The 23,483-nt window shown below is 35.1% G+C and overlaps 6 protein-coding genes across 7 annotated transcripts; 3 read left to right on the top strand and 3 right to left on the bottom strand.

Moving 5' to 3' along the window:
* The first annotated feature begins 1,044 nt into the window (after nucleotides 1-1,044).
* Nucleotides 1,045-2,322, top strand: LOC129911718 (uncharacterized). Its single transcript, XM_055989591.1, has one exon. The coding sequence runs from the start codon at nucleotides 1,161-1,163 to the stop codon at nucleotides 2,151-2,153; it is 993 nt and encodes a 330-aa protein (XP_055845566.1). The 5' UTR covers nucleotides 1,045-1,160; the 3' UTR covers nucleotides 2,154-2,322.
* A 1,351-nt stretch (nucleotides 2,323-3,673) lies between these two features.
* LOC129909947 (coatomer subunit alpha) lies at nucleotides 3,674-10,897 on the bottom strand. Its single transcript, XM_055987127.1, has 2 exons — nucleotides 9,811-10,897; nucleotides 3,674-6,564 (listed from the first exon to the last, which is right to left on the bottom strand). The coding sequence occupies exons 1-2, from the start codon at nucleotides 10,754-10,756 to the stop codon at nucleotides 3,815-3,817; spliced, it is 3,696 nt and encodes a 1,231-aa protein (XP_055843102.1). The 5' UTR covers nucleotides 10,757-10,897; the 3' UTR covers nucleotides 3,674-3,814.
* A 928-nt stretch (nucleotides 10,898-11,825) lies between these two features.
* Nucleotides 11,826-12,413, top strand: LOC129911487 (transmembrane protein 60). Its single transcript, XM_055989301.1, has 2 exons — nucleotides 11,826-12,318; nucleotides 12,386-12,413. Exons 1-2 carry the CDS (start codon nucleotides 11,940-11,942, stop codon nucleotides 12,403-12,405), a joined length of 399 nt encoding a protein of 132 aa, XP_055845276.1. The 5' UTR covers nucleotides 11,826-11,939; the 3' UTR covers nucleotides 12,406-12,413.
* Nucleotides 12,333-13,664, bottom strand: LOC129911486 (nucleolar protein dao-5). Its single transcript, XM_055989300.1, has one exon. It carries the CDS (start codon nucleotides 13,620-13,622, stop codon nucleotides 12,402-12,404), a length of 1,221 nt encoding a protein of 406 aa, XP_055845275.1. The 5' UTR covers nucleotides 13,623-13,664; the 3' UTR covers nucleotides 12,333-12,401.
* Nucleotides 13,665-14,631: 967 nt separating this feature from the next.
* On the top strand, nucleotides 14,632-16,281 carry LOC129909782 (alpha-1,3/1,6-mannosyltransferase ALG2). The gene is made up of 2 exons (XM_055986856.1): nucleotides 14,632-14,820; nucleotides 14,891-16,281. The coding sequence occupies exon 2, from the start codon at nucleotides 14,905-14,907 to the stop codon at nucleotides 16,141-16,143; it is 1,239 nt and encodes a 412-aa protein (XP_055842831.1). The 5' UTR covers nucleotides 14,632-14,820; nucleotides 14,891-14,904; the 3' UTR covers nucleotides 16,144-16,281.
* Nucleotides 16,282-16,630: 349 nt separating this feature from the next.
* On the bottom strand, nucleotides 16,631-22,671 carry LOC129909781 (ubiquitin carboxyl-terminal hydrolase 5). Of its 2 annotated transcripts, XM_055986854.1 has the most exons (3): nucleotides 22,493-22,671; nucleotides 21,394-22,411; nucleotides 16,631-18,272 (listed from the first exon to the last, which is right to left on the bottom strand). In XM_055986854.1, the coding sequence occupies exons 2-3, from the start codon at nucleotides 22,408-22,410 to the stop codon at nucleotides 16,857-16,859; spliced, it is 2,433 nt and encodes an 810-aa protein (XP_055842829.1). In that variant the 5' UTR covers nucleotide 22,411; nucleotides 22,493-22,671; the 3' UTR covers nucleotides 16,631-16,856. The 2 variants fall into 2 exon arrangements, with proteins under 2 accessions (XP_055842829.1, XP_055842828.1); XM_055986853.1 differs by lacking the exon at nucleotides 22,493-22,671 and having other exon boundaries at nucleotides 21,394-22,419.
* Between the last annotated feature and the right edge of the window lie 812 nt (nucleotides 22,672-23,483).

Raw genomic sequence — 23,483 nt, 5'->3', positions numbered from 1 at the left:
AACTTTTGCAAAAAGTGGAGGGGGTAGCAAATAAGTACTACGAAATTAACCCAATTCCCATCTTCTTGGGCAGAAGTAGTTTTAATAGTAAATGCACTAGATTATCTACTAACGAGTAAACTAACATCTTCAAATAGCAACGGGGCTAATGTAGTAGAAGCACACTTGGATTTAGCCCTGATTTTTCAATCGTCAGTTAGACTATCAGAGGAATAAATGTCAATATAAAAAAAACTTTTATTCCTAGGAATAAGCTCTATCTGAGGTTTATCTGACTATTGAAAAATTGGCCCTTAGTTTAATATTTTTCAAGACAAGTTGTATTGAATTTAACTTTTTGTTGCTCATAGAAATTTATGCTGGCCCAAATTTATTTAAACGGGACTAAGCCTTGGTTCAGGAATCTAACTTGCCAATTTCGGTGGATTAGCTGTGGTTCAACTTTGATTCATACATGGATTTTGCTTTTTTAACACAAATAAACCTTAAACCAGTGCTAGACAATCGATTTGAGAAGATAAAAGATTCTGAACTAAGGGTTAAATATTTGTACCTTGAAGCGAGCTCCGATAAAAAATAAATTAAGTTGTATTCCATTTTAAAGTTAATTCCAATGGTTTGGAAAACTGGATCATATTTTTATGTGGTTTTGTAAAATAAATTATTGGTATATTTTTAAAACCGGCACTTTACAAACAAAACTAATAAAATCTCTTATACTAAGTTATACTCCAAAAAAAGTCATCCTGGCAGTACTGTCTTCTATTTTGACAGTAGTGACATGGGAAAAAAAATATTAAAAGAAAAAATGGCGAACTAAAGTTGACCTATGATTTTAATTTTTACGTGTTTTTTTTAATGATCCATTGTTTTGTGAAACAAACAACAACATGCACAAAGTGAAAACAAATATTTGTATACAATATTTATTACGTTAAACACAAAAAATCTCAAATAATAAACAAACTACAGGAATTGTTGAATTATCCAAAAAACTAAAAAAAAAAAACAAGGTAGATAGACAAAAAATAAATTCAATAATATTCTAGAACAAATAAAAAATAATTCGTATGTACTCGTCGTTCTTTCATCATTTTTTTAGGAAGCATATTTCAAGGTTTCCATTTTAGCGCTAATAAAAAGGAAACAAACTGTTAACAATGTGCGACGAAGATCTACAAAGCGAATTGAACAAATTGGAAATTGCTCCTCAAATTCCACAAATAAAGCTCTGCGACACCCAACTGCCAGTCTCTCTTAATCCTTTCTACAATGAAACTAGCCAAGATGCGTCTGGCCAACTTGCAGCGGCCGATGTTGTCTTCGGCGATGTCAAGTGCAGTTGTCGAGTCCGTCGAAGGTCAGAGAGCATTTTAGATGAGTGTAAGTCGTCGAGCAACGCCAATTCAGCATTTGCCCGCATTGAGCATTCGATCAAGAACCCTACACAGTTCAAACATAAAAACCGAAAGAAAGTATTGCTGCGGGAACCGATTTTAAAGTCCCTGCAGAAATGTCTGCATCCGAAGCACCTCAAAGCATTCGGTGACATCCCGAATCGGGTCTTAAAGAAGAGCACTTCCAATGACAATATGGGAGATGGCTTGAATAAATCCTGCCCAACAATCGAAGCTCTGAATGTTGATGATTCTTTGGGTTTTCTTAGAATAGCTAATGAAGAAGAACCTTCGACGTCGTCGGGTAGGAGATCGTCTGGAATAACTGATTTCCGAGATCTCATTGCCGAGTGTCAATCGTTATTAGAAACCAATTTCAGTTTCGATAGTTGGAACACTACGATTGCTTCAAGGAAAAGTGTCAAGCACTTTAGTACGATGCAATCGGCTGAGAATCGGTCACAAAGGACAAGGCATCATAGTGAAAGAAGCTATAAAACTCGGTCAGATTTAGATGAGTCGAATAAAGAAGGGACAACGAAACAAAGTGGCAGCAACAATGCTAGCACGTCATGTTCCCAACAGGCTAGAATAAATGCATCTACAGTGGCAACTGGAAATCATTCATCTGGAGTTGTGGGTGCTGGTCCAACATCACCGTGTGATGTCACCATAGATGAATTGGCAAGTTATTTTGAAACTTTTGTTCACATACCGAAAAAGATGTCTTCAATGGCTGAGATGATGTATATTTGATCATAAATTTCTAACTAATTTCTGTTCAAATTGAACTTAAACTCGCCAATTAAAATGATATTCTATATAACTTCTTCTAACGTTTCTGTTTTTCTTGTATGTAAATGAAACTTTTAATAATGAGTGAACATCATTTAACGGTATTTTAAAATAAAAATTTCTTTATATATATTTTTGATTTCTCTTTAAAATAATCAAATAATTATGAATATTAAAAATAATATATATGAAAGAAAATTTTATTTCTCTTGGGAATGGATTGTGTTAAAGAACAATCAAAAGAATGATAAGCTATTTGTGTTAGAATAAATTTTAATGTGTATCTAAAAATTTGTAATGGAATTAAAAGAAAAAAAAATTATTCAATTGAGTAGTTTATTTATTTATCGAATTTTAAAGGATGCATTCTTGGTCAAAGGTAGTCCCTGACAAATGACTTCAAAAACTGTTTGATAAACAAAATTTTGAAAAAAAAAAATCATTTTATTATTCTGAATGTGTATATGTTTCGAAAACTTCGAGTTGTACTGGCGACAAGTAAAAACCCTCCGATTCGTATCAAATTGGACAAAAATCCGCCTCAACAGATACCTCACGCATGGGCGAATACTTCTCTTACAAATCCAAAAATTCTATGTTACTAATAAGTCCTGAGGAATTCTGGAAAATTACGAGATAAATAGATCTCAGTTCGCAATAGGAGACTCCTGAAGACCTATCAAAATTTCCATTTAGATTTATTAGATTAATTATCATTTTTATCATCTGGCAACTAACGAAATCTTAGATAAAAAAATATATGTTGTTATACTGCAAAAAGCGAAAGATGAGGTTAAGCCCCAGTTAAAGACAATGAATGGCGCAAAATTGTAAACGATTAAGTAAATTGCTAAAGCCATTTTAGTAAGTTAATAAGCCAAAATCATACGGATTTTTAACTTAGTAACTTACTGAATTGCTTTAGCAATTTACTAAATCGTTTAAAATTTTGCGCTAATTGTTTTAAGACAGCCACCAGAGCTTCTTTGCCCAGTTAAAATATTTTAAAACTTAGCATTACAAAATTCCTAGGTCGTTCCCAATTCACAAAAAGGAGCTTTGAACAAAGTTGAAAACCATCGAAAAATTTCATTTCATTAATATACCTACTCGTCCAAAAAATTAAAGGAACAAAGCAAATGTGATTTTAGAAAGAATGTATCTCGGTAAAAAATTGTCGTATTGAAATAAAGTTAAGGTTTTCAATTCTATGATTGCTCTCTCAGCCTATAACAAAATTGTCGATAAAGAGTCAATAAACAAATTAAAGCTCCATTTTTCCATTCCCATTTTTATGGAACAAAAACACAATTATTTTTATTCAGAAAAAGTCCATTTTAAATCAGTAGGAAAAAAAATCACAATTATATTTTTTCCTTTAATTTTTTGGGATAGTGGTAAAATCGTCCCAAAAAAATTAGTTGTTTCCATCATTTGCTAAACCAAAATAAGTACAAGAGTTAAAATAAGAAAAAAATTAATTTAAAGGCAAAAATCTATTATAAAGATTTCTAAGATAACTAAATTTATTTTATATAATGCATTGGATACAATATTGGTTATAAGATTAGACGAACAAAAATTTCAAAAAAAAAATATTCAATCAATATGAAAATAGAATTTTAACGGAATTGCAGATTAGATATTCTCAATCCGATTGAATCCTTTCCAATTTCACTAACTTCACACACATTACACAAACTTCCTTTGTGTTGTGGATCATACGAAGCTCCACAGAACGGACATGTTACTTCAGGTTTTCCTCTGTAAATGGGCTTATAACTGATGCCGCAAATATTAAACGGATTGAATTCTTCATATTGCAAAGCATGTTCATCCACAGGATTAACTTCGCATGCTTGTAGGATTTTACGTACTTGCTGAGCCACCTCTGGCCGTGGACCCAATTCTAAAAGTCGTCTGGCAAACGATGATGCTGTTTTGTAATTTTTCAGCTTGAAGAACATATTCAAGGCCGTTCGAAGAGTTAGAATCTGATGAACAGGTTGTAATTTACAATGTGTAAAGTAAGCCGCCATTTCGCATAGACGTTTCTGTTCGTCCAGAGTAGATTTAGGAAGTCCTTTGCGTTCGGTTTCGAGTTTCAAACCCAAAATATATTCCGAGCAGATTTTAAGCAATTGTTGTGCTTCGGCAATATCTTGCTTTGTTTCCACAACCAGCAATGGAATGCTTATCAAGATTGAATGGAATTTTTCAATGGCTTCTGTGAATTTGCCAGTGGTAGTTAGTTGATATCCAGCTTGCAGACGTTGAACTAAGTCATTAAGTTTTATACCGAGTGCAGGTCTGCCATTTTTGGGATTTGTTTCTGTGTAATTACGCAGCGGGTATGCTTTGAGGGACTTGACATTGGGCATTGCTTTAAAGCTAGCCGCTGAACCAATAAAGTTATGCAAAAAGAGAGTCTTGAAAGGCTTAAAATTGACAACTCCTATTTGATCGTTTAGCAATCTGAATGCACTCTCAAATGATCCGGCTTTAATGTGATCCAAAACAAGTGAAGAATTATTGGCCCAGTGTTGTGGTGGAGACAATCCTTTGTTGGGAGCAGCGTAATAACTACCACCATCATTGGCACTCGTTTTGATTCTCTGGGCTAATTCTTCGGGAACAACCAAATCATCGTCACCAACATCCCAACCAGCTCCTTCGGTATCGCCAACTTCTTCATTATCCAAAGCATCGTGCATTTCATCATCTTGTTCATCTAGACCCAAATCAGCATCAGCTCCCCAGCCATCACCACCAGCATCCTCAACAACAGCAGCTGTTTCACTGATATTCAAAGCTTGTCGTACATTTGACGCTCCACCTCTGGCTAACATTGCTCCCTCGAAGAAGCCCTTTGAAACCGTTAACAATGGCCAGTTACTTTCTACCTGTTGAATTGGCACTGGCGGCTTCAACAAAACAGCATTATCATTCACCTCTGGAAGAGCGTTTCCTTCTTTTGTGATGGTTTCCTTGATGACATCAGCCTGGTCATCAAGACCGTGAGTAGCTGCAGTCAGATATGCCAAAGACATTTGGCCACAATTCTTTAAGATATTCACTCTCTCTTGAACATCACCAAGTAAAAGTGCTCCCTGATACTGAGCAGATACATCTTTACGGATCTCAGCAATTTTATTCATCTTCTTAAGTTTTTCAAGATTTCCAGTGATCAAATACAGGAATGAGAGTTTATCAAAGTTCTTTGTTCGTTGATAACACATCTCTACAACTTGATGATTACCTTGCAAAAGAGCAGCTTGACCCAACCTATCCCAGCAGTCCTTATCGTCTAAAGCCTTCGCAGCTTCTAAGGCATTTTCAATATTGCCACATTCTAGAGCAAGACCAAAGCGGGTCTTTTCATCTTTGACAAAATGCAAAGCCACCTCGGGATATCCCTTCTTTTGCAAATAAGCAATAATACTCTGTCCAACCAGGCGAGCATTCCGAACCATATGAAGAACTTCATCGTATTTGCGATTGATTAGAGCCAACTTGAATTTATACTCTGTTGGATCAATGTGCAAAACTCGTGTACGACACTCCCGATCCAAACAGAAGACTTGATTTCCCTTCACACGAGTAATGTAGATTGGTAAATCGAGTGTCCGGATAATGCCATGATCACCATTGGTAATTGCATACTTGATGTGATTGCTAGTGGTGTATATAAAGACCCCAGAGTCATCCCAAGCTCCCGACTTTACACGAGTATTCTCTTGAATAGTACACAAGTATTGCAAGCGACGATCGCAGATCGTCACCGAATGCTTACATAGCAATGCAACCAGTGACATGTCACCAGACCAAACAACATAACGGCATTTAGCCAATTTAATGCATCCAACTGAAACCAAACGTTGTACTTCATACAAAGTAACGTATTCTGGATCACGAATCAGCAACATTCCAGTGCCAGCATAGAAGATCTCTTCACAGAAAGTTGGAATCTTCTTAGTCACTTCGTTCTTGAAGTTTTTAATCACCAACTGACTATTGCGATCCAAGACGGCAAATCTATTGCGAGCCACCCAAATAGCTGTAATACCTGACGAGCGTTTGCTCTCGGTTTCGCTTTGAGAAGTCGATTCGGATTCTTTGGGAATTTGGCATAGATCGTATGTACTGTTCTCCAAATTGTTTGTTCGGGTGCACAGGAGTACGGCATTTAGGGCTGGGTTGTAAGACATGCTGTGTACTGGAGATTTGCCACCTCCACGCAATTGCATGACAACAGTGTCCTTGGTTGTTGTAAAGTCTAATTTACGAAGGAATCGCTCCTTGACGTAGTATAAGATGTTTCCGTGGACTGCATAGGCTGGACGTTCCCTTTCCAATTTGAATACAACCATTCCTGTCGAATAAAAAGAAAAAAAAATATTGTATTATGAGTTTGTTTTGACCAATTATAATTGTATATTTCAAATTTTAAGATTTCTCTTATTCGGCTGTTTTGGTCCCAATCTGTCTATCTACCTAATCTAATCTAATAACTTTAAATGAGATAAAATTGTTTATATATTAATACATATACAGGGTGTCCCAAAAGTAATGGATCAAATGAAATATGCTGATAGGCCAACTTTAGGGCTCTCAAAATTTGGTAACTTGTTCATCCCAAATCTTTACGGTTTTCGATTTAATGCAGTTTTTGTGAAATTTCGATAAATCACGACTTTGCAACAGTATTTTGCTTCCTCCGCTCATAATTGATTTTTGTTTTTTACAATTCTTTAACTTAAACATTGCCTAATAATAAGAAATAATTGATTAATTAAAATATTTTTTATTTCATTCGACATTTTGCTGCAAATGAATTAACAGTTCCATGTTTTATGAAAACTCAATTTCTCACTTTTATTTCAGAGCAACACCCTGAACAAAATTTTTATGGTGTGACCCTGGTTTATTATTTTGAAAACTTGCCGTGTTATTGCAGATTTCAAATATGTATAAAAGTTTCCAAAGATGAAATTAGAACAAAAGATATTACAATTTGAATGCAAAAAAACAGAGGTTTTCAGAGCAAAATAACAAACAAAAATCGAGGCTTTTATTCAAAAATAAATAAACAAACAACAGTCGAGAAAATTTGTTTATTTTTCTCTGAAAGACCCTGTTTTGTTGCTTTTAAATTGTAATATCTCTAGTTCTAACTTTAACTTTGGAAACTTTTATGCATTTTTGAAAACTGCAATAACACGGCAAGTTTTCAAAATAATAAACCAGTGTCACACTACACAAATTTTTTTCAGGGTGTTGCTCTGAAATAAAAGTGAGAAATTGTGTTTTCATACAACATGGAACTGTTAATTCATTTGCAGCAAAATGTCGAATGAAATAAAAAATATTTTGATTAATTAATTATTTCTTATTATTAGGCAATGTTTAAGTGAAAGAATTGTAAAAAACAAAAACCAATTATGAGCGGAGGAAGCAAAATACTGTTGCAAAGTCGTGATTTATCGTAATTTCACAAAAACTGCATTGAATCGAAAACCGTAAAGATTTAAGATTAACAAGTTACCAAATTCTGAGAGCCCTAAGGTTGGCCTATCAGCATACTTCGTGTGATCCATTACTTTTGGGACACCCTGTATATATTATATAAAATTGGTTTCTCGAAAACGGCTCTAACGATTTCGATGAAATTTTCAGGGTTCGTTTTTCTAAGCGAGTAAAAAATGTTGAAAACACTTTTATAAAACTCAGCCCACTGCCACGGCCATTTTTCTCATTTATAAGTTTTTTTCGGTAACGCCTGTAAAGATTTCGATAAAATTTTAAGGTTTTGTTTCCCAAGGCAAGTTAAATATTTTGAAAGTACTTTTAGAAGAATGTTTGTTTCTCTAGGGGAGTTAAATATTTTGGAATTATTTTTTAGAAAAATCCGCCAATTGCGACGCCCAATTTTCTTATAAATAAGCTTTTTCGGTAACGGCTTTCGGGATTTTAATGAAATTTTGAGGGTTATTTTCTTTCAGGCTAGGCCAATACAAAATTTTGGAAGTATTTTTTCGGCGGAAGCGGATTCGCCGATTTGAATAAAAATTTGAGGGGTTGTTTCTCTAAGGTCTAAGAGATTAAAAAATATAAGTAACTGAGACAAAATAAAACAGAAACGGGGATACAAATAGTATTTCAAAAATTACAAAAATAATGCAAAAATCTTATTTCTTAGTCTAAAAAACAATTTGTATTTTTTTTACAAACAAATTGCCCTAGCGAGAAACAAAATATTTTCACATTTTTAATTTTGCAAAAAGTTGGCAATGTAGTTAAGGCTTTAGGAATAATAAAAGAAAAACTTCGTTTCAAAATCTGAGTAAAACTGGATTATAAATTGGAAACTGCTTTTTGTAACCCACTTAACCTTATAATGCCGCAAAAAAAAATATAACATTTATAGACACCCATAAAATTTCGGTCACCCAGGTACTTAACGAAAGATAACACAGCCACACAAAAAAATATAAAAGTTTTGACCTGGGGTTGCGACTAGGTTTTCCATATAGTTTTTGGGTCGCTGAAACCGAATCCGAAGTCCGTTTTGCCCCATCACGTCAGGTTTTCGAGATAACCTCAAAAAATGTCACGATAACAAAAAAATTTTTTCCCTGATCTGGATATGCGAATATGTTAATCATTATAGTTTTTGGACCGCTGAATCTAGATTCGAAGTCAATTTTGCCCTATCATTTCAGGTTTCTGAGATATCCTCAAAAAAATGTCAAAACCAAAAAAACAAAATTTCTTATCTGGGGTTGCGACTAAGTTTTTCATATAGTTGTTGGGTTGCTAAAACCGAATCCGAAGTCTATTTTGCCGTATCACCTGACGTGATAGAGCGAAATTGACTTCAAATCTGGATTCAGCGATTTAAAAACTATATGATTAACATGTTCGCACATCCAGACCAGAGAAAAAAATATTTTTTTTTCGTGACATTTTTTGAGGTTTCAGCGACCCAAAAACTATATGAAAAACCAAGTCGCAACCCCAGGTCAGAAGTTTTATTTTTTTTTGTGTGGCTGTGTACCTAATCATTACATTTCCCAACGTTTCGATTAAGTCTAGTCTTTTTCAGACGGACTTTTTTATTAAACAAAAAAAAAAAGAAAGGCAAAGGTATTATGTGAAAAAAAAAACTCTAGTTGACTAGTGAGCAGTAAACTGATGAAATACACTGCGTGTCCTGCTTTCGGTTCATGTTGTTTTTATTATTTAGGATGTGTAGTGTTCCTAAGGTATAGCTTTTTGAAATATGTTTTTCAGTTTGAAGAATTTTTGTGTTTTCGAAATCCGGTTTATTGTTATTTTCTATGCTAACAAGAGCTATTTTATGTGAACTTTTTGTTTTTATGTCCGATTTTTTGTTAGAGATTCGTTGTTTTAATAGTTGTTTTGTTGAACCAATGTAACAAAGTTTGCAATCTGTTTTTTTTTTTTTTGTTTCTGTTTAATAAAAAAGTGCCTCTGAAAAAGCCTACAATCTTAATCGAAACGTTGTGAATGATTACCTTTCATTAATAAGTTATTATCGAAATACAAAAAACAAATAGTAAAAAATACTTAAAATAACCAAGAATATTAGTCATACCTCCGTCATGGCCAGCTGCGAATAAATTGAGAGTTGGATGTGCAGTCAATATCCAGAAACGCTCGCCATCCCTTCGGAATGTGTACAAACATTGTCGCTTCGTCATGTCCCATACTCGAATACTCTTATCTTCACTGTTCGAAATGATCAAGTCTTGACGGGGATGGAACAAGACACATGAAACATTATTGTAATGTCCACGGCAAGTGTCCACCTCCCAAGCTTTATATTCATTCATTCGCCACAACTTAACTTGACGATCATCAGCTCCCGAAACAATCAGTGGCAAAGTCGGATGGAAACTAGCCCAATTTACACCACGATCGTGTCCCTCCAAAACATGTTTGACCACTGCATCAGCTTGGCCAAACAAATCGGTAGCTCCAGGATGATTTTTCAAATGATCATCCAATCCCCCAGGTCCGGGGGCAACATTCTTCTTACGCAAACCAGAAATATCCCAAACCCGAACAGTTTGATCGAGGGAAGCCGACACAATTTGATCCTCGCTGGGATGGAATTGAGCACACATTACATAATGATTGTGTCCGGTGAGGACACAAATGCAGTTGCGAGATTGCCAATTCCAAATACGAATAGTTTGATCATCAGACGCACTGAGAATCCATGGATATTCATGATGAAATACCACAGTTCGGACGTAGTCTAAATGAGCGAGTAGAGTGAAAATACATCTACGTTGTTTGTAGTTCCAGACTTTGATTTTGTAATCGTCACCACCGGAGACAAATAATGGTTGTTGGCAATGGAAGGCAACTCCTCGGACGGGGCCATCGTGTTCGTCGAACTTTTCGAGCAACGTATGCATCCGGTAGTCCCATAATTGAATGACTCCGCTGTGAAGACTTACGAGAATCCATGGGCGTTTGGGGTGAAAGGATAGACCCTTAACACGGGCTGATTTTGATTCGAAATTGGTCAGCATTTTGGAATATAAGAATTAGACGGTGATGTGGTTTTTTATTGCTTATTAATTATATTCTTTTTACACCACAAATATTAGAAAAATTAAATAAAAAATTGTTGGACCGTCTACACAAAATGCTCATGAAAAATATATATGAGTTGTCAAATTGTGACACGCCATCACTTTAGTACAATAATCTATTACATTTTATTATTTATAGGGTAAACAGTAAACTGGGTTGGTTTAAAAAATTTTGAATTTATTTTTTTAAAACACAGTTTTGTATGATTTTTTTTCTGAGAATTGCGAACAAAAATTCGTTGCGTTTAATAGGGCATCTTATGCAAGAAATAAAGTACAATATTAATTGGAGAGCACTCGAAATCAACTTTAAAAATGGAATTCGACTTACAGAGACCCGTTTGAGTGAGCATTTAGATGCGAGTCTCGTTTTAAGATTCCTTTTACTGACCAATCCTAACGATTCTGAATCAATTTTCCTAATCGGAAAAACTAACACAAAACAAGCTTGGAAATGATCTTTTTTATTTAAAAGCGGTTGGTCAAAAACTTTAAAAGTTCAGCAATTTTATTTTCTAATTTAGAGCATAGTCGAATGTTCATATTATGTTTACATACCTATGTACATTCTTGAACCAGAGCTTAATATCTACTTCAGTAGTTATCTGTGAAAATCGGTGAATTTAAACCTTGACCCAAGATTGAACCACGTTTGAACTGTGGTTAGGCTTTTTAGCTTCTGAAATTTTACCTTTTTATAGAAACGACTTTTTAAAAAACCAGAATTGGGCTGTAAAATAGCCTTTTGTGCAACTAGCCCCAACCACTATAATCTACTAATGCTCACCTACCAAAGAAAATAGGAATAGCATTGATCTCGTTGAAAATGTACTTTATTGAAAATCGCTGGTTAAGTAAACTTCTAAAGGAACGGGCCATTGAGCATTGTTCAGTTCACAAAAAAAAATCACATTCGTTTGGTCCAACTTTGAAAAAAAGCCTAAAGTCTATTTTAAAGGACCGAAAATATTTACAAAACAAACAAGTCTTTTGTATGTCAAGCCCCAAATGTCATGTGTAAAATGTCAAAATAATTCCGAACAAAAACATCGCAACACAAAAATATTTGTTTTCTATTTTGTAAATTCTTTAAAAAAAACACCATTAATAAACAAATAAAATGACTCTGGCCCATCGGGCCCTATTCACCTGGTTTATCATATTACTTTTCCTTATTTTACTCTGCTTAAGACTTGACCCGCGTACCCATTGGAACTGGTTCATTGTATTCATACCACTTTGGCTATTCGATGCCATCCTCATCATTTACGTTATCATTAAAATCGTTACCAAATGGAGAAATCTGAAGCGCCTCAAGGAGTTACTAGTTTCATATCAATGGTATATTGCTGGTGTATTGTTAAAGATTGCTTCTCAAGTTATGATTTGCCTAAAACTTGAATACCAACAACTGGAACTCTCTATATTCACAACTATGATACCCATTTGGATTCTTCTTCCCTCAACTACGATTTATGTTTTTGTAAGCATGCAACAAAGTAAGAACTATCAATTATTTTTATCATAAACTTTATTTAATTTTTAAAAAACATAAATTCTTTACAGGAATAAAAGCGAAACGTTAAAAACCATATTTGTTTTGTGTTTGTCTTCTGTTTTGACGATTTGCAGACCACATTGCCTGCAATTCGGCTTCATTTGCCTTTGCCTTATGAGCCAAATAGGTAATTTGATGTTTCCTTCGAGTGCCTGCGGCAGGTTCTTCGTCTGTCAGCACACCGGTGGGTTGATAGGTTGTTGCTGACGCCAGGGCAGTTCGTAGCCATTCGTCTTTATTGGGTTGTACTTGATCGGGGACAATATCGATGATTTGAATATCATCCATTTTAAGACGTTTCGCTTGGCTGCCCATGAGTGCTTGAATGGCCTCGTTGTCAAGCGTCTGTTTGCTACTACCAGCAGATAGATCTTCTTGGGGTATTTCGTCCAATTGCGGTTCATTGGTTTGAGTAATGGCAAGGAATTTCGATGAACTTTTTGCCATTTCAGCGGCTTTCTTAGACACCATGGCAGCAATCTCGTCCTTGCTAACTTCAGGTAGTTTGTCGTCATTGGTGAGGGAGAAGAAATCACCACCTTCATTGTCTGAACCTTCGCTGTCACTCACACTCACCAAAGAGACTTTAGGCTTTGGCTTTGGGCCATGCTTTTTGGTTGACACTGTTCTATCAACATTCTCCGTGTTGTGAGCAGGTCGACGGTTCTTTACGGCATCGGGAACAAATGCCATTGGCTTGGATGGTTGTTTACTTGGAGTCTCATTTTCAGATGGCTTTGGTTTGACAAAACTCTGTTCGGATTTGGGAGTTGGAAGAATGCTGATGAGACTAGAAAACCCAGACTGTTTAATGGGCACATCCGTAGGCTTTTCTTTCTTTGCTTCCACGTCATCAAAGTCTTTCAGTGATGGTATTGTTATGCGAACTAAATTCTTCGATGGCGGAGGAACTTTTGGTTTTGGAGTAGTTTCCAGAGGAGTTGCTTTTTTGCGAAGAAATTCATCGTCTTCCTCTTCAATTACATCGATTTTTGTTTTGGGTTCAGGTAGTTTTTCAAAGAGAGAGTGAATGGTATCAGTATCTACGACAGATTTCGGTGCTGGAAGATTTAGAAAAGATTTAAATGGAGAAGGTTCGGTTATAACAGGTATGTCTTCATCTTCGTCGCTAATGTGACCATTGAGCACGGGTTCTTTTTTAGTAGGTGATGGTGGCGATGGTTCGTTATCTTCAGTATCAGTACTTTCATCACCACTACTTGAAGCATATGCAACCAAGGACATTATTTTTACAAGTTTTAGAACTTTTACGGACAATTTTATAAGCGTAATCTGCGTAATTATAAATTTTTTGTTTAGTTTTATTTATTTATTATTTTTTTGTTGAGTTTTATATTTTTTTACGTCAAATGTTAAGTGACAGCGAGGAAATGAAAGTGTTCAGTGAGAAAAAAAAATACGCCAGGGATGTACTTGAGGAGATTTATAAAAATTCATAAAGTTTCCAGATATTTTAAAAAGCTGCAATTTTTTTAATCCTGTGGCAAAACAATTTTTTAATGGGGCATATTCATAGTCGTTTTTAGACTCCATTTTATATTTGACTGGGGTTTATCCAATGTTTATTGTAAAGAATAAACTCTAGTCTTTCTTAGAAGCAGCTGAGAAACTGTCTGTGAATATGCCCAAGTGATTTTAAAATCCATTTTAGCGCATCAAAATAAAAGAAATTTTGATCAAAATCATGCTTTTTAACTCGTTAATTTTGAATTCGAAAAAAATTTGCTTTATTTACGACCATATTATTCACAAGTTTAAAAAATACCTACATGGATGTATGGAAATTGAAATTTGAAAAATAAATCCAAATCCATAATTTTCACTAGCCGTTTTTCGTTATCCCACACACAGAAAAAATAGTAATTTTTAGATTTATTTTTGACATTTTTTGACAATTTTACATCCAGATGTATTTTTTAAACTAGTGTATAATATGGCCCTTACAAATTAGGGTACGGAAGCATTTGAAGAAAAAACGAAGGTACAAATGTCAGCAAAAATTAAGAGTGATCTGCGGCTTCATACGAGTTGGTTTTAGCAGCACAATTTGCCACACGACTCGTGAAAAGGCACCATTTATGTTCCATCAAACAAGAAAACACCATACACCTAAAGCAGACTCTTGATTTTTTAAAGAAATTCGACATCAGATCAAACTTCTAATTAAATGGAAATATACTTTGCTGAACTATTTCATTCTTTTGTGTGATGATACATCGAGTCTCGAAATTGATGCGCTGTCTGCCTGTCAGCAGATCAAACCGTGACCGTTCTGTGTTTACAAAATTCACAAAAGAATAAATTCCAATTTGAGTTTTTTTAATTCAAATACTTAAAACTGCTGCAAATAAATTGAAAAAATAAAACAAAAATAAATAAATACCAAGTTTTAAACACCACCCATTGAATGACACTCATTCAAGTAAGGAAAAAAAAAAACATTCCCTAACCGCAACACTATTTTGCAACCGATCTATGATATCTTATTTCAGATAATCAACTCGCCATGGTACGTGTTTTATTTTTACATCCCGATCTGGGTATAGGAGGAGCTGAAAGGCTAGTCGTTGACGCAGCCTTAGCTCTTCACCAAAAAGGCCATAAAGTTAGTTTCCTTACCAATCACCATGACCCAACGCATTGCTTTGACGAAACTCGTGACGGAACTCTCTTCGTTCAATCTGTCGGCGACTGGCTACCCCGAAAGATATTCGGGCGTTTCTATGCATTTTGTGCGTATTTCCGCATGCTTTACGCTGCATTCTATGCCTCCTTGTGCTTGTCGCGCAGAGAAAAAATCGATATCATATTCTGTGACCAAATTTCAATTGGAATACCAATTCTAAGACTAGCCAAACACAATCCAAAAATTGTCTTCTATTGTCACTTTCCCGATCAATTGTTGAGTGCTCCCGAAGGATATCTTAAGTCAGTATATCGTGCTCCAATTAATTATTTAGAAGAATACACAACCGGTTTGGCTGACTCTATTTTGGTTAACAGCAAATTCACTCTGCGTATATTCCGCGAAACCTTTAAGCGATTAGATGTGATTCCAGATGTTCTTTATCCATCGCTTAATACAAATTTCTTTGACAAGATGAAGATTGAATCTAAAAATAAGGATTCCCTTGACATTCCATCGGATGCATTTATGTATTTGTCTATTAATCGTTATGAACGTAAGAAGAATCACGAATTAGCTTTGCATTCCTTCAAGCTGCTCGAGAAATCCCTCTCGCGCAACGACTGGCAAAGATGCCGTTTGGTAATTGCCGGTGGATATGATTTACTATGCACCGAAAACATGGTGACTTATGATGAACTTGTTGATACCGTGGCCAAATTGGAATTACAAAATAAGGTGATTTTACTTAAATCTCCATCGGACATTGAAAAGATTGCTTTGCTGCAAAAGACTCAATGCCTTCTGTATACACCGGAAAATGAACATTTCGGAATTGTACCACTCGAAGGAATGTACATGTCAAAGCCAGTTATAGCACTAAATAGTGGTGGACCAACAGAAACTATTGTACACAATTCAACAGGCATTTTATGTGAAAAGGATTCCCAACAATTCTCCAAAGCTATGTGCAGTCTTTTTAAGGATCAACAGCTTTGCGAACGAATGGGTGAAATGGGCCGCAAACGAGTTCAGCAGAAATTTTCCTTTGAATCTTTTGGCAATAAGATTGAGAGTATTATTAGAGATTTGCTTGATAGGAAATCAAAGACAAATTAACTTAATTTTCTTGTGAGAAATACACAAGTTTATCAATCAAAATCAGCATAACTAAAAATTATATAATTAAGCTTCTTTAAAAAAAAATGAAAATGTATTTTTTTGTCCTGCATAACACAATAAACTATTAAATTTAAATTCATATTTTATTTAGAAAATTATTGTAATACTCCCTCCAACAGGTTATGCTATACGGCCCTAAAGAGGTATCCTTCAGAGGGGAGAATTATCTCCGATTCGGTTTTCATAATCTGAGTCGACTTGTCTATGGATTCCACAGAAAGGTCAGAGAGCACCAACCACCTGGCAAAGTACAGTCACACCTATTTTATTACCAGCACATAATTCAGTAAGTCGATAAATGAATGGAAGCTCTTGTGCCGTTAGCTGTTGAATTTATATGGGCAACTAACAAATTCCGTCTCTCCGACTTGGACAAAGTAAAAGGCAGAAAAGCTTAATATGAAAAAAACAACGTTGGTATTTTTTTTCTTTTTTAAATGCTGATTTATTCTTTATATTTTTGTTTTACAATTTTTTTTTTTGCAATAATGAAACTTACTACGATAAAATCCAAATCGAAATGCAAATACAAAGAAGAAAAAAAAACATTTTAAATGAATTTCTCATTAATTTTTGTATTTCACGGCGCGAATATTTAATAAATGAGTGCAGCAATAGGCAAGTTAAATTATAAACAAAAAATCAAATTATTAATTCTGTCGTTTATATAAATACAAGTAACCCAAATCCTTTGGTGGATTCTGTGAGGCTGCAACCTTGCTGTCATTAAAGATAACCCATTGATCGTCCTTTTTAATGTGACAAACATAATGTCCAACCTGTGACGAAGTACCCATATGCGAAATAAAAGCAACCAACGAGTATTTACCATTTCCATCTCGATAATTCTTTGTATTAGAAGCAGCAGCCGATGCGGCACCGCCATCTTCCTCCTCCGTGTCCATGGGCAAACTATCTAATGAATCAGTGTGAGAAAATATCCAATCAGTTGCTCGTTCAATGTTATTATCTGTCGCTTTTAATGCTGCAGTGGCTTGTTTCTGATCGAATCCCATGCTCATGAGCATCGCAAGGCTTTCTTCATTCGGTTGGAAAGTCTTGGCCTTACCCAAACCGGGTACAACAAATGGGGCCGCAAAATCAGCATCACAAATATGTTCCATTATCCATTGGGTGGCCACATCCAAACCGGCATTTTTGGTATTGAAAATAGCTCGTTTGCATGCTTCTTCAGGGAATCCCATTACTAAGAGTTCACTCATCACTGCCTCGTCGAATTTGACCTCTGGTGCTTGCTCGACAGTATTTGGAAGTGTTTCTTCATTCGGTTGCAACCCACTCGAACGCATGTTGGATAGATCAATTTCAGCTGGCATATCGACTGACACATCCAACTTGATTGGCACCCAATCCTCACGAAGTGTAAACTTCTTCAAATGCAACATCATATAATCAGGCATCGAAGCCAATCGTGTAGTCTTCTTGGCAGTGGTCATACCATTGATAGCCGAACTGAAGAATTGTTCGATTTCTTCAGTTTGGAAAAAGTTATCCAGACACGCTTGCAGTGATATTTTGGGACGGACAACATTCTCACCAGTGTTTGGTTTTCCACTTGCAGCCAGCTTCTCCTGGTATTCCTGAACTTCTTCCTGATTTGTTGCTGCCGATAGAGGAATCACCAGTGGCAGGCAAAATTCCTCACGTTTGGTATATTTAACTTTTTTGCTTTCTCCACACTCAAATCGATCTTCCACAGAGAACACTAACGAATCTGATGGATTTGGATGGGCTCCACCACGGCTGTTGCGTTCCAATAAATTCAGGAAATAAAGAAAGAATTCACACGCATCTTGTTGTTGCTTTGTGCTGAATTCTGGATGATTCTTTCCGATGATGTTTTTAAACATCGCTGGCGAAATTCCAGTTGATTCGGTGTCCAGTGTGTTCTCTGCTATTGAACTGTATTTGCCATTCCAAAGGCCTGTTCCCAGTTTGGCAGTTTGAATATTAAAATCGTTGGCTGGATCCTGAGGAAATGCATCGAAATACGATGATGCTCCATCGACAAAGCGACTAATGAAATCTGGAATGGTAAATAGAACCTGCAAAAGAAAAAGATAAAGAAACAATACTAAATACAGTCAACAATTATCACACAAAAATGCAATTTACAATAGAAATGGAACAAAACAAAAGCCTACCCTACTCAGACGTAAAAAAAGCACCGAATTAATAATAAAATCTTATTTAATTGGTATTCAAAACCTACATCGTCAGGAAGAATGATCAATTACTTATCAACACAACCTAATTCACAAAAAATTAACTTAGCAACAAATTTCATAAACAAAATACTTGATATAAGCGACGTTCAATTCAAAGAAGACAACATAAACAAAATCAAAACCATTCTCCAAATGAATCCAAACTTTATAATAAACAACCTAATCTAAAACAAAATAAATCAAACAACAAACCCGATAAATAAAACAACAACAGCATAATCAGGTACTTCACATGCGCTATATTCCAAAGTTAACAGGCGCTAGAAGCTTACAGTCAATCACTAAACAAGAAAGCGCATTATACGCATATAAGTCAAATGCCACACTCAGGAACATTTTCACGAATACCAAAGCTCCGATTGAAAAGAATCAACAACACAACGTTGTTTATAAAGTATGCTGCGGGGGGACAGAAGAGGAGAAGTGCAATTTGTCTTACATCGGAACAACAAAAAGACAACTAGGTATAAGAATGACGAAGCACAAAGCGGACATAAAAATGAAGAAACCATATCGGCCTGTTGATGATCACAAATATAATTGAGCGGTCATATACCTAATTTTGATGATGTAAGAGTACTCGACAACGAGAAGAGAACGACGACGAGGTATACTCTTGAAAGCTTGCACATACAACAAAAACTAAGAAGAAGAACGATGAACACACAAGAAGATCGAGAAAACACCATTGTAAGCTACGCATTAGCAATAAAATATGTAAGTACCGTGATCACTGGCCAACAATTTTCAACTTTTTAAAATTTTCAAAAAAGATTTATATCAAACAGATTTGGGTTCAGTAAGCTCAAAAATCATATTGGTTTCCTTCTAGCTGCTCTAGTTATTGAAATACTTAACTTTTCATATTTGGGGGACTATTCATATTAATTTTTAAGTTTTCCTTATTTTGAAGGTTTATAAAATTTTCCAGAAAAAATTATATTAAAATGAATGTCCTTGGGGGTCAGTAAATCCAAAAATCACATTCATTCATTTCTATTTTTTGAAATATTTTAGTTTTCCAATTTTTTGGGTTAATTTCGTACTAATTTTAAAGTTATGCTTATTTAAACTGTTTAACATTTTCCAGAAAATTTTTTATCGAACCTTATGTATTTGGGTCCACTAAGCCTACAAATTACACTGGTTGCTTTCTAGGACCTGATATTTTAATTTTTTACATTTTGAGGGTAATTTCATACTATTTTTTTTTAAATTTTATTATCACAAGCGTTTTTAAAGTTTTCTGGAAAAATTTATTTCGGATGTAATGTATTTCGGTTCAGTAAGTAATATAAAAATTCAAAAAAAAAATTTAACAAAATGAAAATTGTATTTCTATGACTTTTCATGTATGAATAATTTAAAAACTAGAGCTGCTAAAAAACCTCATGTTGTTTTCGGAATCAGCACCCCAAACGGTCTGGAAAATTTTTGTGTTCTGGGCAGAAAACTTATGTTCGTCTTTTTAATTTATTTAGTCCCTTGTTTTTTTTTTTTTTTATGTTACGGCCAATTTCTTCACAGAGTCCTAGCGTTAGCACCGGTCCTAGTCCTAAAGTTAGTACTCAAATCGGTATCAACTCATTTCTTCACTCAAGTACTAAGCCCTAGAACTGTCAATTTAGGATCGAGTACTAGTTACGACTTGGTCCTAGCTAGGTCCTCATTAGGTAGTACCTGGTTATTATACCAATCGTTAGTACTCAAATTGGTACCAAGTGATTTCTTCACAAAAGTACTAAGCCTTAGAACTGTCAAATTGGTACCGAGTATTATTAGTTATAGTTAGGACTCGGTATAAGTTAGGACCTAAAAATCGGTAGTCTAGCGGTTAGTACTTAAATAAAAGCAATGGATTTCAGTCTTTTTAAAAGATATCTGACAGATTTTTTTAATTTCTTGTTGTTTCTCTTGAAAAGTGCGTTTTTGTTGATTTAAATGATTTTTTTTTTTAATTTACAATTTACCTACTTGATGTAGGTACAAGTACCAAAAAAGTATAGGGACTTTCTCCGATCTTTCTAAAAGTCGGATATTAGTAAAAAAAAAGACTATAACTGGACTGCATTTTTTTTTAAATTATTCTTTTTGTTAACATATATTTTTTACATACATATGAAGTTACAAATGTCTGTCCGAAACTGTTGCATTAAGGTTAGGGATCCGTTTATACCTCGAGTATTTAATTACACCTTCGTCGGTTTTGGTATCCTGTATCTCAGCATTTCCTACATTTACCAGATCATACAATTCAGCACTCATGAATTAATTCTTGACTGTGACATTTTTTGATAAGCAAATCGAATTTCTTTTCCTGTTGACTTCTTGTAAAGTTTCACCACATTTTTTTTTATTGTTCAATAATCTTTTTATTATTTTTTTTACTTTTTGTCTATATTTATTTTGCAAACTTCCCTTAAATATCAAAATTAATTCATTCAAACATCAAAATATTGTCAGAATGACAGTTAGACCAGTTTTATACGTATTAATTCTTAGGACCGCGTTGTGAACTTAGATCAGGTCCTATAAATGTGAAGAAATGCTCAGGTCCTAACTTTTCCTTAGGACCGAGTACTAGTGCTAGGACCTGATCTAGCTAGACCGGGTACTAAGCTGACTTAGGACTTATGTGAAGAAATTGGCCGTTAGTTTATTAAATAGTAATATTTTTCTTTTCTTTCTTCTTCCTTTTTTTCAAACTAAATAAAAACAAAAGTTAAAAAACAAAACAAAAAAAAAACATGTAAAATACAACAAAAAAACAACATGTAAGTTTTAAAAATTAACAAAAAAAAAAAATTTTCATAATGCTAAATTAAAGATCATAAAAACCCCTGAAGAAGTTGTGAATAGCGACAAAACGTTGGGCAAAAGATGAAATAAAGTTTTTTGTATTTGCATTTAAAACCAATTGACCAACAAATCTACAAACCTGCATAACGCTGTTCAAATAGCAGGAATTTCCCAAATTGCGCATTCCAGTTAGTCCAGGGCCAGCTAAGGGTGTCAGCTCGCTTTCGCTCTCACACAGTTGACTCCATTCCCCAATGCGTTGGTTTATGTCAAGCTCCAACTCAATCATGGACTTTTCGCTCTTTTGCATGGCAGTCATGTTAATACCGAAATGACCAAGATGCTCATTAAGCTTTGGATCAATGACCATATCGTCTTCAGGATAACTGAATACGTCTGCTTTGCCATCGGCAGTAATGGTGCCAAGCTTAACAGCCAACGGGAAGCTAGTTTGCTTGTAATACTCTACAGCGTGATCATTACCTCCCGACCCATCGAAGAACTTCCGCCCACACAAGATTGACCCATCGGTGAGATTCAACCAAAGGTTGTTCGTGAGATCACATTTTTCGCATTTCCACCCTGTGGGTGGGATCTTTTTGCCATTAGACAACTGCTTTAAATCATTAGAATACTTGGACACTTGACGCACTTCGCCATCCCATGTTCCAGTCATTGCTTGTTTCTCTAGCTTGGCTATAGCCGATTCGGCAGCTAGCAGAGCTTCGACTGACTGCTGAACTATGAGTGGCAAATCAACATTTGGATATGGGATTTTGGTCATTTCGGGAACGACTACAATTTGATATGTGTCCTTATAGGAATACTTTTGGCTCTTTAAGTCGGCGCCACCTTCGACGCCAATTGCCAGACGTGTTATTTTACGCTCGGGTCCGGCCGACACATCGGTTTTTTCATTGTCGCTTTCGACAATTTTTGTCTTTTCCCTTTGGATGTGCAAGAAGACGGGATTGCCGGTTTTGTTGGAGTAGGGTTTAATAAAATCCTCACCAAAACTGAGGAACGAGGTTAGATTAACATAAAGACCGGTGGTGGATTCCGGATTATCATACGAATAGACACATTCGTCTTTGTAAATACTTTGGTTATCGCTGGGGACGCGGATTTTAGATAAATGTTTTTGTAGAATGTCCATCCTGAGCATGGAGAAGTATCAAATATCAAGAAGCTTTCGGTTTAAATAACAGTTAATTTGGAAAGAGTATGGAATAACTTACCTTTTGAAAAATGTATTTTTGTAACAAAAGAATAATAGAGTTTTTAGAAATGATATAAAAAGAATAGAATTTTCTTAAATTTAATTAGTTAGTAAACTTTTATTTTTAAGGCTTTTTCCGTTTTGCGGTTTCTTTATTCAAGTTTAGTGCAGCTACAAAGCTAAAGTCATCATGATGATTTTTTTGACAATTGTTTTTGTTGTTTTGCATAGGGAAAAAGTGTTCAGCGACGAGGCAAATTTGTGAAAATCTAGTACAATCTTGTGATGGAAACTTTGGGTACTGAATGATTTAAATGGATGCGGCTAGTGAAGTTCTATGAATTCTATAGCCCTGTTCCTTTGGGAGGTGGCAAAGTACTACTAGTAGTTTACTAGCGATTTTCAATGGAATCTTATAACTATGTTCCTTTGATTGGGACAAAGTGCTCTTGTTTATCTATTTAAAATAAAACAAATGAAATTCTCATCATTTCGCATAGAAGAGAGTGAGCATAGTACAGGTTACTTCTGTGATCTCTTCTCAAAAACATCACTCTTTGACTTAAGCCAGAACTATAATTGGCGGATGGAGTCGGAAGCTACTGTCAATTGTTGTTGTTTTCTTTGTATCTTCGATAAGTTTTCATCCGTCGAGTGCGGTTGCGAGCGCTGTTCCCCTCCGTTTGCATCCGACGATCCGACAATTATAGTTCTGCCTATATGCGAAAAAGCGACTTATTATGGATTATACGTCTGCATTTTCAAATCTGCATTGAAAGGCGACAAATTTGGCGTTTTTCTTTTTTAGCTCTGAAGAAATCAGGAAATCTCTGAGCGATCAGAAAAGAGCTCCGAGCAGATTATATTCGGGCTCTCAGATTTAATTAAGAAATTAAGAATATGTCATTTCATATAAAACTTAATTAATTTTTATATTCACTCCTATCGTGAGTTTTACGTGGAACGTTTTCCACCCAGAATATTTTTGTTCGCCCGGAATTTTATAAGCA

Source organism: Episyrphus balteatus, chromosome 2 (genome assembly GCF_945859705.1).
Source record: "Episyrphus balteatus chromosome 2, idEpiBalt1.1, whole genome shotgun sequence".
NCBI lineage: Eukaryota > Metazoa > Arthropoda > Insecta > Diptera > Syrphidae > Episyrphus > Episyrphus balteatus.
The sequence above is the reverse complement of the archived record's forward strand: the minus strand, read 5'-3'. Positions and strand labels throughout refer to the sequence as shown.